Source organism: Macadamia integrifolia, unplaced genomic scaffold (genome assembly GCF_013358625.1).
Source record: "Macadamia integrifolia cultivar HAES 741 unplaced genomic scaffold, SCU_Mint_v3 scaffold_44A, whole genome shotgun sequence".
NCBI lineage: Eukaryota > Viridiplantae > Streptophyta > Magnoliopsida > Proteales > Proteaceae > Macadamia > Macadamia integrifolia.
Genome location: NW_024870667.1, coordinates 87083 through 102989, shown reverse-complemented (window position 1 = coordinate 102989; position 15907 = coordinate 87083). Strand labels below are relative to the sequence as shown.

At 37.9% G+C, this 15907-nt stretch overlaps 1 protein-coding gene across 3 annotated transcripts; it reads left to right on the top strand.

Annotated features, from left to right (window-relative positions):
* The first annotated feature begins 2811 nt into the window (after window positions 1-2811).
* Window positions 2812-14344, top strand: LOC122071663 (1-acyl-sn-glycerol-3-phosphate acyltransferase 2). Of its 3 annotated transcripts, XM_042636043.1 has the most exons (12): window positions 2814-3092; window positions 3124-3208; window positions 3670-3792; window positions 8811-8850; window positions 8958-9031; window positions 9308-9367; window positions 9937-10014; window positions 10111-10269; window positions 10390-10515; window positions 11702-11794; window positions 13578-13664; window positions 13768-14344. In XM_042636043.1, the coding sequence occupies exons 2-12, from the start codon at window positions 3128-3130 to the stop codon at window positions 14008-14010; spliced, it is 1164 nt and encodes a 387-aa protein (XP_042491977.1). In that variant the 5' UTR covers window positions 2814-3092; window positions 3124-3127; the 3' UTR covers window positions 14011-14344. The 3 variants fall into 3 exon arrangements, with proteins under 3 accessions (XP_042491978.1, XP_042491977.1, XP_042491976.1); XM_042636042.1 differs by having other exon boundaries at window positions 2814-3208; XM_042636044.1 differs by lacking the exon at window positions 9308-9367 and having other exon boundaries at window positions 2812-3208.
* The last annotated feature ends 1563 nt before the right edge of the window (window positions 14345-15907 follow it).

Genomic DNA, 15907 nt, shown 5'->3' with positions numbered 1-15907 from the left:
TTAATGATATTTCCAAACACATATTGGAAATCCTTCCCTAATTAGGATATATTCTTTTTTAATTATTTCTAAGAAATTGTTCAAGGGAATTTTACTCATGCACACTAAAGAGTTAATAGGGATTAAAAAATGATACCAATAATAAGGAACATTAAATACACACTCACATACTCATGCGACGTTTACTTAAAGAGCAGGCCCAAGGAGGTCAGTAGTTAGGACGCTCGTTCATCCACTAGTACCTAAACCATTGAATTAGTGGGGTCTATAGTGAGCCCACATAGCCATAAGTGGACCCTATTGATTCAGTAGCTTTGGCGATTCCATCAAACAAGGGACGCTCATGCTACCACTACCTAGGTAGCTTTCATTTTCATGTTGTTTGCATTAAATGAGGTTTGGTTGTGGTATGGTTGGATCCCATTCATTATATTCAATATAATCAATGTGACAGTCTCAACAACCGGAATGCATACTGCCACGAACTATAGATGTAAATCCATGTTTGCATATATTTTTCTCTATAATCCCATATTGCATATTTCCAACCATTGCTAATGTAAGTATGCATTTTGTCACTAAAACTACAATGGGTCATGTTCAGTGTAACCATGCACCTAGTTGTGTATGCCGGTTTTTCTTTCGGGTAAAACCTTCGGTTTGATTGATCTCAGTATAATTATGGAGGGTGAGATATTTTGGATAATCGATATATTAAGTTTACGTCGAGAACAACAACTGTCAAGTGCAGTTGGTGGACTATGGTCTGTAAAAATCTCATGCTCACCGGGAGTCTCGAATTTGAGTCTCTTGGTTGCTACCTATTTCCCCATAATGCCATTTTGTTTTTTTCTATGATAATATTTTGCTTTTTACATGTAGATAAATGATATGCAAGGACAACATCCTGTACCCAAGCATGATTACATAAAGATTAATCAAACCATAATATCAAATGTTGAAATCATATTCTCTACTAAATGCATTATAATTATAAAGTAAGGAAGAGGGTTTCCACGATGCCAATGTGGGGAATCTCCCAATTACGGCATGGGGAATGTTATTATTAATATAGGCCCAAATGTTCAAAGTAAGAAAGAAAAAATAATAAAAATAACAATGTGAGAAGGATATAGTACACTTGCATTGTATATAAATTTCACCCCCAAAAGTAATAAAACAATATGTGTGTGCAAGTGGTCTTGCTTATTTTACATGTAAGCTAAGGTGTTGTAAATGTCTCAAGTTTGGCTTAAACAATTGGATTAAATAAGAAATGCCATTTTGTTTCTACGTACATTTCATCATTGTAACACTGTATGATATCAATAAATATTTTAGAGTAAATTTTAATATTTTACACGTTTTGTATAAAAGCTCTGCCTTATGATTCTAATATCCACAACATGTCAATATCTCAGCGAAGTGGGGATAAGATTGTATATATTATGACTCTTTTCAAATCCGTAGTGGTGGAAATCTCATGCACTAAATATGCCAATTATTATCTACATCATCATTATTCTCCTTATTTGTTTTAGTTCTATTAAGTACTTCATTACCTAATAACATCAATAAGTCAACCTTAATCTAACTTTGAATAGCTAGGAAAATATTTAATACGCAATGACCATATAATATGGGATTGACTTTAAAATTGGACATGTGGTCTTCAATCAGCTCACATTAGGACTATGATGCTTTAACAACAAGTAATAAATGAATTAATATTAACTAAATGATGGGGCATGTTTGAGATAGGCTATGAAAATGTATGCATATGGTCTTCAATATATTCAAAGAGTCACATCTAATAGATTAAACTTCCACATGACTGACAATGTGGGCAAGTTGGTTTAATAGAACTACATGGATAGATAATGTTTTTTTTTGGTAAAAATGGATAGATATTGTGGCAATTCCTAAAACTGTGTGGAGAGGCCATGATTTAAATTATCCATGTTTCAAATTTGATATTAAATTCAATTAGATATCGTTTTATTGATAGGTCCTCCTCCTATATGTACATGCATCCTCATGGCTCTCTTCAGGTTCAAAGGAAACTGAAAAAGAGGAAAATGAAATGAAAATTTTTAAATTTAAAAGGGAAATTTTTGTAATCATTATCCCACATGATTGTATAAGGACTTAAATTTCTTCTCATATTTAGTAATGATATTTTTTAATTTTTCAATTTAAGAGCATTAGATGCAAAGTAGAGTGAAATTTAATAACAAAATATGGAATGATCTGAAGTTAGTGACATAATCATGACATAACCATTACAAACAAATTATTTACTAATTTTGAAAATCTTACTTCCCTAGCAACCAAATGGATCCTATGTACTCCAACCATTATTACGCATTCTCTTATAGACCATGATTTCTTAAAGCTCTAGTTTGCCACAAGGAAAATTCTATTTAAACTAAAAATTGACATATGAGCAAGCTATGTAAGGGTAAACTTGTCCACAAAACGTGAGATTCGATTAATTTTTCTATGTAACAATTTTTTACTCCAATCTAAGCAAGATTTCATAAATCAAGCGTGTAGGAAACTATTTATTTAATAATAACAGTAGGAGAAGATTTCCCACGATACTAGGAGATGAAGGAATCTACATACCACACCAATGACCATAGAAATAACTACATCATCCACATGAGGTTGACATGATCAGAGTGAGAGGGAGAAAAAAAATAACAAAGAATCTTATTAATTAAATAATATTTTATTAAAAATATATAAATAATAATAAGAATAATAAAAGGGGAAAGACTCCTCGCCCACACGACACGGGTGTGCGTATCACACGCAACAGTGCAAACTAGCAGCGGAATGAAGTTCTCGTTTTGCCTCTTCTGTTAAATAGGCGGTGATCTTTCTATTAATAGTAAATCTGCATCGTCGTTTCATTTCCTTTTCCTTCCCTACAAATGGGAAGCTGCGCTTAAAGCGAACAGTGGCGGAGAACATCTACCGAAGATCTCGAGCCCATATATTTTTAGTAAACATCAATCTCTGTATTCCTATCTGTCTCCGATCCTTCTCTTTCTACGCTCGCCGTAATTTCTTTCTCTATCTCTCTCCCTTTTTGTCGGGCTCTTCCTTGGCTGTTGAAGCCATGGACATCTTAGCCGCTGCCGTTATTGTTCCTATGGGTTTGTTGTTTCTTCTTTCAGGTCTCATCGTTAATCTCATACAAGTAAGTTGAAAAACGGTAGCTTCATCATTCCTTTTCTGCTGGGTTTCCTTTAAATATCTTTCGTGTAGCTTAATTTGTGGAAATGTTCAATGCTGTAGTTTTCCGTTTGGTTCTAGGGTTTTGTTTGTCTTTGAGCTGTTTGATTTTGGTTTTGCAATTGTTTTGGTGAATAATTCGGGTTTGCTTGGGACTTTTTGTTGATTTTGTAATTTTTGTTGGCTTTTAAGTATCTGGGTTTGGAAGCATTTGCCTTTTTCTTCCAGGGACTAAAAGTTAGGGCCGTGATCTTTCTATATACAATATCACTATATAGAGGAATTGATTATATGCTATATTAAATTTATTATCTGGGGTCTGGATTTTAAGGTCATTGATTTGGGCAGGACTTCATTGACAATGGTCAACTCTAAGCATCACTATCCCTGCTATTCGTTATTTTCCTGTTTTTTGTTGTTGTTCAGGCATTTTGCTTCATTATTGTTCGCCCATGGTCAAAAAGCTTGTACAGGAAGATCAACAGAGTGGTGGCAGAGCTGCTTTGGCTGGAGCTTGTATGGCTCATCGACTGGTGGGCAGGGGTTAAGGTATTTAACAAATTTTCACTTCATGTGATTTTTATACTTTACTATTTTATTGCTTTCTTTATGATTCAACTCATACTAAATGGAATCATTCATTCAATGGATCTTTGTATTGTATGTGTTTCTTTAGCCCATGCATAGGCTCTAAGCTTGTATCTGGAAAAAACACCCTTGTGTTAAATGCGTCCACGGTTCTAAGCTTGTATCTGGAAAAAAAATACTTTTTTGTCAAAATGCATCCACTACAGCACCTTTTGAATCAACCAATTTACGTCTCCCCAACCCCACCATGCCTGCATGCGGTTGGGGGGCTGCATTTGTCCTTTTGGCTTTGTTGCTTATGGATGCTCGACCATGTGCATGGAAAGAAAGCTGGGTAACTGTCCTTCCTCTAACATTATAGAGATTTTTTTTTATCACTGTCTTGTGTTTTGGTGGAAGCTTCTTGTGAAGCGCTAGTCTTTCACATAGCTATGATTGATGAGTAATTTGATATGGACTCCAGTCCGTAGCCACTTTCTGTTACAAATTGATTTTTACCAGAAAGTAGTTTGTATTAGACTATTAGTTAAATGTTGTTTGTTGCATTAAACTTGTGATATGAGTTTTGCTGTTTGGGTCAAGAGGCCCCGTGGGGGGGGGATTGCTTGGGGTGTCTTGTTGGTTGGTTGTATGTCAGGGGACAACGCTCGGTGTGTTGGTTAGGATTTTCAATTTGTCTGTTGAGGTGGCCACTGGAGAGGGTTTATTGGTTGTGGATTGGTGTTGGGGCTCAAAAGCCTGATTAAAATGTAATTTTTCTGTTGCGATTGCCTATTAATTTTTATGTTAGCTCAACCCCTACTTTGAATGGTGTGGTGGTAGGACTATATAGAATGCCACTTTTTAGTTTCCAGCTTAATGATTGGAAGGTGAGGAGATGTGTACTTTTACTCTATATATTGGAAGAGACTAGGAGTAAGGACACAGCCACATAGGTGACGGTATAAGGGTGTGGACAGAAAGTGACAGAGGGCCAACTCTTCGACAATTTTGGTGTGCTGAGGAGAGTTCTATTCCATTATGTAAATCTTGGCCAGTTCCTCCTGGCTTGCCTAAGGTGAGATCATTTATGTGGATCCTTGCTTGAGGGAAGGTGCTTGTTCTATACAACCTGAAGACAAGAGGCTTTTATCTCCAAATTTTGATGTTTTATGTGTATGTAAGTGGGGTAAGTTTTTTTTTGGATGAATAAATAAATTTATACCCAAAGAGGAGAAAATGCAAAGGGAAAAAAAGGGGGGAGGGGAGGCTTAAGTCAACAAGGAGAAGCCAACCCCAAGGGGATCAAAGCAAAGCAACAAAAACAAAAAAACTGCAACAACCAACAAGAGCCAAGATACGGCTAACAACAACCAAAGCCAAAGTAGGGGGTCAAAAGGAGGGGGAGGGGCTGCCAAAAGGCTCCAGGAGGAGATTATGTGAGCATTTATGACAGAGTAGGGGGATGGCCTAGAGCGAAAGGAGCGCAGGGATTGGATTTTTGAGGCAACATCAAAGAAGATGACTTTCCAAATCCTTTTTGGGGATCGGGAGTTGGAAGACCATCTATGAATGTTGCTCTCCATCCAGAGATGAGTGATAGTAGCTGAGAACGCTAGCTTACCAATGGTGTCATCGATGGAGGATCCAGCAAATGTCATGTTAACCCGAATACATTCCCTATCAAAAGGGAGAATTAGCCTATGGGAAGGCCAGCAACGACCAAGGATAGTTTTCCAGACTAGGGATGAGAGGGGACAAGAGAAGAAGAGGTGGGGGATATCCTCTTGACCATTAGGGTAGAGGCAGCAGGCAAGATTGATAGGGATGTGATGGCTAATAAGGAAGGATTGCGTAGGAAGGTAGTTGGAGAGACATCTCTAGGTAGTGAAGCTGTGACGGGGGATATGGCCTTTGAACCAGGTGAGGTTATGCCAAGGAACAACAGGACCAGAGGATCTGACAAAGGACCAAGCAGAGGCAAAGGAGAACAACCCATTAGAAGAGGGAAGCTAGACACATTTGTCTTCCCTACCACGATAACCAGGGGGGATAGGGGGAGGGAGACCCATAGATCCATAAGAGGGGGGAGAGGGAGGAGGAGTCCAGCCCAGAGGGGAGAGAATGGAGGAGACCGGAGAGGATTTGGGAAGGCCAAAGGAATAGATGATCCTAGGAGTGACAAGAGAAGAGAGGATACCTGAGGGGTGCCAACAGTCCATCCAAAGAGAGGTCGACTGACCATTGCCAATTGAGATGGAGCAGGCAGTAAGGGTAAGGGGCCTGAGGCTGAGGATTTTACGCCAAATCCACCAGACATCAGAGGGGAAGGGGCAGGTCCAAAGGGAGTTATGGGTAAGGAGAGAGGAGTAGACCCAATCAACCCAGATGCCCCGATGCTTGGAGGCAAGCTTCCAGATAAGCTTGAGAATGCCCACAGAGTTGACCTCTTTGATTCTTCTGATACCCAGACCACCTTCAGACTTGGGCAGACAAACCTTTTCCCAAGATAAAGGGTGAAGAAATTTGGAGAAATCAGATCCTTTCCAGAGGAAGGAACAGAAGAGGTTTTCAATGGATTTGATAGTGGTAGGCTGGTAGCAGGAAGGACAAAGATCCCAAACCAGTAGAGATAGAGAGATTGGAGGACAGATTTAATTAGAACAAGCCTTCCAGCATAGGAGAGGAGGTTGTCTTTCCTGAGCTAGAGCCTTTTCCTAGTCAGATCAAGCATAGGGGAGCAATGGTGGGAAGATAGCCTAGAAGTGATAAGAGGGAGGCCTAGGTATTTGACTGGCAGGGAACCTAAGGAGAAGGGATTGAATTTCAAAAGAGACACCAGAGAGGAAGAGGTTAGATTTGAGAAGATTGATGGAGAGCCCAGAAAGGGATTCAAAGGAATGAAGGGCAGATACAATGGAAGAGATGGAGAGGGGGTTTGCTTTAGAGAAGATCATAATGTCATCTGCGAAAGCATGATGAGTGAGACAGATGGATTTACACTTAGGGATAGGGGAGATCAGGTGGAGATCAGAGGCCGACTGGATGAAGCTAGAGAGAACCTCGAGGGAGAGAAAAAAGAAATGGGGAGAGGGGGCAACATTGGCGGATACCCCTTCCGGTTGGGAAGTACCCTGCAAGACTACCATTGACTAAAATAGAGAAACGGGGAGTGGAGATGCAATAGGAGATCCAGTGGACAAAGGAAGAGGGAAAGGACATTTGGAGCAAGACTTTTGAGATTTAGTCCCAACTAATGGAATCGAAAGCCTTATGAATATCAATTTTGAGAAGAGCAGAGGGGGAATGATTTTTCCGGTCAAACCCTCTGACAATCTCATGACAGAGAATGATATTGTTAGCAATGCTCCTCTCAGCAATGAAGGCAGATTGGTTAGGGCTGACAAGGGAATGAATGACTTTCCCAATGCTATTAGCCAAAATTTTGGCTATGAACTTATAGAGCAGATTGCAGAGGAAAATAGGCCTAAAGTCATTCATTGAATCAATACCTTCCTTTTTAGGGATGAGGTAAAAGGTGTGGTTGATCCCCTTGATCTAGGAAGGGTTGAGACAGAAGCTCACAGCAAGGATGAGATCATTACGGATAATGTTCCAATAGGAGGAAAAGAATCTTATACTGAAGCCATTAGGGCCAGGGGCTTTGTTGGCATTGTGAAAGAGGATGGCAAAGAGGATTTCCTCATCAGAGGGAATGGATAGGAGGGAGAAGGTCATTTGGGACGAATTTGTTGAGAAGGGGGGGGGGAGAATAGGAGGGGGGAGGGAAGAAGAGGCTGGGAGAAGATTCTCAAAAAGTGGGAAACAACCTTAGCCTTGATTTCCTCAGGATGGAAGAGGTCTGAACCAGTGGGAGTTAGGAGCTTAGGGATGGTGTTAGCATTGTTCCTAGCTTTGAGAGAACGATGGAAGAGAGCAGAGTTGGAATCTCCAAGATCAAGCCACTTAATGCGAGCTTTCTGGCGAAGGTAGCTCTCTTCTTGAGAAAGAAGCAAAGCAAGCTCGGAAGCAGTGGACTTCTCATCTAAAGCGAGGACAGAATTAAGCAAATTAAACTGGATTTTAGATTGAATGAGAAGAAGCTTGTCCCGACAAGAGGAGACTCAGGAGGAGATGTTACCAAAGGGAGGGGAATTCCAAAGCTTAAGGGCTGCTTTGACGGACTTGAGCTTTTTGGCAAAAGCAATAAGGGGAGGGAAGGAGCGGGGAATGGGGATGGACCAGGCATTTTGGACAATAGGGAGAAAGTTCTGATGGGAGGTCCACATATAAAAAAATATGAAAGGTTTAGGGCCAAAAGAACAGAAGGGGGGAACATGAAGATCCATGGGACTATGATCCGAGATGCCAGGGAGGTCAAAACAAGCATGGGAGGAAGTAGGGGTGTCAATTGAACGGTTTGGTTCGGTTTCGGTCTAGGAATGAAGGCGACCAAAACCAATCCCTTAAAGAATTTCGGTTTTCGGTCGGTTTCGATTTCGGTCTGGTTTGGTTTCAGTTATTTTGGTTTTTCAATATCGGGTTAATACCGGTTTAGATTGGTTTATTATTGGGCTTGAACCATAATGAATCTTACATTCATAACTTATAGTGACAAGATTTGATGAAAAAAACACTTTAAATTTGTGATTAAATCATGGTTTATCATTGGAAGGGAAAGATAACTAATATTGAAACCAATGGATAACAAATTACTAAGAAGATAACTAATATTGAAATCACAAAATGAACCCTATTATCCAATCATTCATTTAACTATCCAACTAGTTTTCTATAGTGAACAAAGAAATCAATAGAAGCATTATTACAATTTACAAATCAATTTCTCTATTCATAACCTAATTGTTTTCTACATCTTGAGAAGTGCATCAATTGAAACTATTCTGGTTAGAATATTCTTTCTAGTTTTTAGTTATTGATTTAATTTTATATTTTATTTTTTTTAAATTCTTGACTGGAGAATAAATTTCTGGCTACAGATACAACTGTTCACTGATACTGAAACTTATCGATTAATGGGTAAGTCAGATACATTTTCCTACTTGAACTAGTAATTATTGTCCCTTTCCTATAAGTTGCTGATTAGCTAGGTTTAAGATTGTTGCTAATGTTGGAGAATTCACCAGGTAAAGAGCATGCACTTCTCATATGCAATCACCGTAGTGACATTGATTGGCTTGTTGGATGGGTTCTAGCTCAGGTGCTTATTTTTTATTCTTGTCTTGTATCATTGTGGGTTGCAATCTGTGTGCTATCACACACACACACACACACACACACTCACAGACCCCCTTCACATGCACATGCACACACTGACCCTGCTTGTGAAGATTTATACCAAAATTAGTCTCTTATCATGCTTTCTATATCTTACAGGTTATTGGTGTCATGTTTTTTCTTCTTCTTCTTCTTTTTATTATTATTATTATTATTATTATTTATTTAACTAATTAGTAATTCAGTCTATCTGTAACAGCGCTCAGGTTGCCTCGGTAGCACTTTAGCTGTCATGAAGAAATCATCAAAATTCCTTCCAGTGAGTTTCCAATTTTAGCTTGAGGTGGAAGCCTTATCATTTGACTAGCCAAACGCTACTGCAATTTGTGCCAAAGGACAATTAATAGATATTTTTTCAGGTCAAAACTTGAAATTATATTCACATATGGAGCAAAATTATTAGTTTGAGCATCCTGTCACATCCATGAGTGCGGTAACTGTCTATAAAATTTATAGAATTGTTTGTCCCAATGTATTTACCACACGCCGTCAAGCCGCTCTTTCTTGCTCAGTCAATGAGAGTGAGGTGAGATAAAAGGTGGCAGCAGTCAGCAGAGGTTCTATTCTGGAACATCATGCTCATGGTCATTCTATTGGATCCATTCACCTCAAATCTTCTCAGTGATGGCAGAGAGGGAGCCATACTTGTCCCAGAAGTTCAGCCTACTTACAGCTGAACTGAACCAAAGTTGAATTTTTAAGGACAATTACCAGGTCTTAGAGAGAATAGTTAATTTTGTTTGGATTTATTCTTCTGTTGTAACTATGATATGAAATTCTGAATAATGTTTTTTATATGAGGTTAAATGATACTATCATTGGCTGTAGGTCATAGGGTGGTCAATGTGGTTTTCTGATTACCTCTTTCTTGAACGAAGTTGGGCAAAGGATGAAAGCACACTGAAGGTGATATTATCTTACATACACGGATACACTGATGAATACATGCATTTTTTTAAAGTTTCCATGGTGATCTGATTTGAGCCTTACTATATGCTACAGTCTGGTCTTCAACGGCTTAAAGACTTCCCTCTGCCTTGTTGGTTGGCACTTTTTGTGGAGGGTACTCGCTTTACGAAGGCAAAGCTTTTAGCAGCACAAGAATATGCAGCTTCTATGGGGTTGCCCATTCCTAGAAATGTTTTGATTCCTCGTACCAAGGTCTAGTTCTGGTTGCCCCTAAAAACTAACACCACAGAAACATATGCTCTCTTATTCCTCATTGCAATCTTCTGTAATTTTCACCAATTGTCTACTTATGCATTTATATGTTTCTTTCAGGGTTTTGTTTCTGCTGTTAGTAATATGCGGTCATTTGTTCCAGCTATTTATGATGTAACCGTGGCTATTCCTAAAAATGAGCCTCCACCTACTATGCTGAGAATAATGTCAGGACAACCTTCTGTGGTAAGTCCACAAACTATAGAATTTTCCTGGAATGGATTTAGGTGCTTATGTATTTTGTAGTACTGCCTTGTGCTTCTAGATCTACTTTGCTTATGTTTCACTTTTTAAATTTTGCTTAAAATGTATCAAAATATAAATAGGGAATTATATTTCCTAAAGTCTTGGCCCACCACATGCACAGAAATTATTTTATAATTTTTTTCGTGATAGGTAAAGAATTTTGTAAAACTTAATTGTTCCTTTGCTGAAGTTCTTCCTGTGGCACACAATGTATGATATTTGAAGGTCTTTAATTTGCTTGGTGCAAAGGCCCAATAAAGCAAGCTTGGGTCCAATCTCCATTTAAATTTTGCAGTGATTGTCTTGGTCTACCAAATCCTCCACTTCTGGTCCTTTGGGATTGCCCAAAAAACAGCAAAAGACCATGAAATTATAAGTTATTGGTTTCACAAATTGTTTTAGTCTGTGAAAAATGGGAATATGTGGTAATTTTTTTTTTTTTTTTTTTTTGGGGGGGGTGTTGTGAATGTATGTGGTAAGTATTGTCAAGACAGAATTTGTAAAATGATAAAATAGGCACCAACATGCACCTATAAGTTATTACATAAGCGAAACAACCTTCTTTATGGTATAAGGAAACCAATGCATAATGAATGGTGACACTAAATGTAACATATGTTAAGCCATAAGAGTGCTCCTGTGAGATTGAGTGATTTGGTTTAACTGGAACACTCCATAGGAAGAAGGGAATTGCCAAAAAGGATGTGGAATGAAGTAGGGGGGATTTTGATGAGTACTGTCCTAGATAGAGTAACGCCAACCCCATGTAGTTGTTAAGGTTTCCTTGAATGATGTATCTTTTTAACTCCTCTTCATAATATGTCCAAAGTAATTTAATCATTTGGTATAAAATTTAGACACTTGGATCACTGACTTCTGAGAGAACGGGTAAGGAAAAAGAGAGCCAAAGTATAGAAGGAAGAAAAATTTAGAGCTCTTGAAAACTTCATGCATGAATCTATTCTGGTGAAATGCTAGTGTAGATGTTTTTAATTTCTCTGTGTTTCTAACTTTTTGGTACAGACATGGTCATTTAGATTATGATGCACATTTGAAAAGGTAGAAAACAACTATGACTTGATTATGGTTGATTATATATTACTAAAAGTAATTCACTTTTGTGCAGATACATGTGCACATCAAGCGACATTTGATGAAGGAATTGCCTGAGACTGATGATGCTGTTGCTCAATGGTGTAGGGATATATTTGTGGCCAAGGTATGGAAGTTCCTTTTTTTTTTCCCTTCTAATATTTTGTTTATGAATGTACCTTGCACACTGTTGGTTTTATGTTCTCACTTTACACGATGTTGGTGCTGTTTGAATATTTAATTCCCTTTGTCCGTCTTTTGTTGTTATCTTCCTTTGTTTTGGAAATGGATCAAGTGCTCAGGAGTTGCATAAATTTTAATTGCAGTTTTTCGGAGTTTAGTTTGCCAGAGTCTTGGTAGAAGTTGGATTAGATAAAGTTTTATAAAGAGATTGCGTGATCAAATATTATTTTATCTTATTGGAATTGAAGTTGGATAAGGCAATATCTCTGTATGAGTAGGACCCATTCAATAATGTAGGTTTAGGCCCTTCCAAATTGCAACATGTGTCATGATGAGAGGATTGATACCAATTGTTAGTGGGTTCATCTAAGAGATTAAGTCAAGAAAGTCAACCTGAAAACATTATTGGAATCACATAGTTTGTTCATTTATTTGAATTGTCAAGAAGAATCTAAAAAGAGTTGCTTTAAAGCTCCAAAAATGCCTCATGTAGATCAGATGCTAATAAATCATTTCATCATGCTGATTTTGGTGTGTACAATCTTTAAGGTTGGTGCTAGTCAATGTATATGCTATCCTTTGATCATCTGATGTGGCATAGCTATTATTGTTCTGCTCTATGTGTTGATCTTAATGCAACGGTGAATTAATTCTTTAATCTTTTTGTGTACAATTTTTTTTTTCTTGGTTATTTCTGGAATATTTTTCTAACTCATGAAGTCCCTTGAAAAATCGTGGTCTACATTTATATTTGTTCTCAAAGTTTATATTTCTTCCAGTATTAACCAATTTTACCTCATCCCATGTGATGATCCTTTGATTGATTACTCAATCAGGAAGCCTTTATTTTTCTTTAGTTTCAAGCCATCACCATCCTAACTTGGATTTGAGAGAACTCAAATTAATACTGTCTGTTACTGCTTTCCTTTCTACACACTCAAATTTCATTGCGTCTCAGGACTCATCATTCTCTTAGTTTCTCTGCCTACAACATTTGACTATTCTGATCATTCTCTACTTTGTGGATCTGATTTCTAATTTCTTTATCAGTTTCATTTCATTCCTTGGATTCTTTCTCTTTGGTAATCAAGACACTGATTAGTCGCGATCGGATTCTTGAAATCCTTCAATAACTCATACTTATCAATTCTGTCTGCTTTAATTTTGATAATAGTTTATTATTATTTCTAGCATTGTTCGTGATTGCATTTTTGTGCTGGCTGATGCGTATAATTATCAAGAATAAAGTTCCTCCTGTGAGAAACTTGTTACATCTTAGCTGCAGGGCGTAGAATTGGAGAGAATCTCCACCCTAACTGTGTGTTTGGTTCTCCTCTATTAATAAGATGTTTCAAATCTCATTTGATTTGGATGCTTCATAGTTGTGTGACTTCAGCTGCATCAGCCTGAAACCAAATAACAAATTTAATTGTTTTTCTCGTAGGCCTTACTACTATATTCATATTTTCCTGCCAACCCTAATAGTTCGGCATCATTTTTATCTCTCTTTTTTTTTTTTGGGGGGTGGGGGGTGGGGAAGAACCCTAATATTTCAATGGGGTCCACAATGGTTGGAGACTTGGAGGTTTCATTGATCCTGGTCTTGAAGTCAAGGCATAGTTTATTCTTATCCTTCCAGCATCTATGACAAATGTGAGTGGGGTGAAAAGAAAGAATACATTTTCCTCAGAAATGAATGCATCTTTTCTGCTTTTGTTGCTCACCAGGATGCTTTGTTGGACAAACATCTCGCTGAAAATACCTTTGGTGACGAACAGCTCCAAGACACGGGTCGGCCAATGAAGTCTTTGTTGGTATGTTTTGTCTTTCTAATGATTCGGATGCAGATGATGTGTGTTTGGTTTTTGGTACTTATAGAAGGCAGAGTGTTAATTGTTTCCCATTTTATTGTCACAGGTTTCAATCTGTTGGTCATGCATCCTTGCATTTGGGGCTTTCAAATTCATCATTTGGACTTCCCTCCTATCATCTTGGAAAGGAATTGCGTTCTCAGTGGCTGGCTTAGCCCTAGTCACAATTCTAATGTACATTTTCATACTGTTTTCTCAGTCTGAACGTTCTAATCCTGCCAGGGTGGCCCCTGCTCGGCCGAGGAATGATGACGCACCTTCTGAAGCAAGCCGAGCAAAACAGCATTAGTTAGCAGGCTGTTCTGTATCACTTGAAGAGGGGATAAAGAGAGATCCTCCACTGGAATTCACTGGATATTCCTACTATAGGTATATCTCATGAATGGTCAAATGGTAGATGGGTGTTTTCAGTTTCCTTAGTATCTTCGTTCTCCTAATTTTTTTTTTTCTTCTTCTTCTTCTTCTTCTTCTTCTTTTTGTATAACTCCTAGTTTCATGTTATTGGCATTTTTTTTTAGTAAAGAGTACATATTCATATTGTATGCATATATTATCAATTTATTAATTGTGGTTCATCTATGTAATCTCCCCGTCACCTGAACGGGTCGATTTTCCCTCTCTTATGTTTGAGTTGTTGCTAAGTATTTTGAACTCTCCCCATTCCACCACTACCTTGGGATGGTTTTAGTCTGGTCTGTAAATCAAGAAGAGACTGACATTTTCTCAAGTCGTCACAGAACTTCATGAAATGTTTCTTTCAAAGTGCAAAATCTGTAATTCATGTTGTTCCCTGGCATGGTAAAGTCAATGATCAAATTGTCTGAGTCAGCTCAGATTGAGGGGAAGCAATCCATTGATTTCCACTCAGCCCTATCCCAGCTCCTTCAAATTTTAGTCAGTGATGGGTTCGATTGGCCGGGTCAACTCGGAATTATCACTCTTACATGTGGTAGATCAAATATTCTCTCATTTGTCAATTTTGTTCGTGGGTTGCTAATCACAACACCACCTTTTTTATATATTTGATTGTTAAAGTGTTATCAAATCATCCTTTCATGTGACACAACTAGATGAGTTATGCTAAGATGTATCTGAACCGAAGAAGGGTGTAGTGTGTTGTATGGCAAGTCAATCGCCAAACCGATGGCATTGCAGCAACAATAAGTATGAAAATGGATCCATGCTAGAAGATCCAACTCAAAATCTTAAGGCATCAATCAGAAAAAAAACTCCCTCAAAAAATACGATCTGAACAAGTTGATATAGAACTTTTGGAAAGAGATTGGGCATGCCACGGCTCAACCAATGGAGGGAGGGGGAGACTTTTTCGAAGGGAAGAAGAGAGACAAATGGAGTGTAGGAATAATGCTCGCGTGCCTAGCCTTTTCCCAAAACTTCCAAACTACTTTATAATTCCCAACAAAATGAAAATTTCATAGCAGAGAAAGAAATAAAGAATCCATTTTAAGTTGATTCTGGGCTAGAAATAAGATGATTATAGACCATTAGTACCCGAATTTGGATCCATTGGACGCAGGTGAACGTGAGGATCCCAAACCTGTCACTTTTGTTTCACCAATGTAATAGCAAGAAGTGGAATATCACATCAAGTGTCAATCGGTCTGGAACTAGGTATTTTGTCTAGTTTCGATTTCGGTTTCAATTTCAAGGAGTGTTAGTGTGATCTAGAACTGGATTGAGTCTCGTCTCAGTTTTGAAAATCAATATTTGTACTGAACCTGTTGGATTTTGGTATGGTTTCAAGTCTTATTCAGGTTATGTATCAGTTATTATTTGGTTCTAGTATCTAGTTTTAAATTCGATTTTGCTATGCAGAAGACAAAATACTTATGCTCATTCATTAGGTTGTTAGTCTTCCTCAATAAAAGAGGGTTTTAAATTTAAACTATAACACTATAAGACAATATAAGTGATTAATTAAATCAGATTTCTATTTAAGTTACGTTAAGTATTTAATTTTTAAAAAGAGGAAAAAGTTACATCAAGTTAGAACTGTTGATCTTTGACATAAATCCAGATTCGAACCAAATCAAATTATAAACACTCATTTCATATCTAAGATGTAACCATATTATAATCGATTTGATTGACAACCTACGTTCAGGTGAACAGAGGATCCCAATACCCTAATCCTAACACTTTATGATTCATACGTATTACACCCA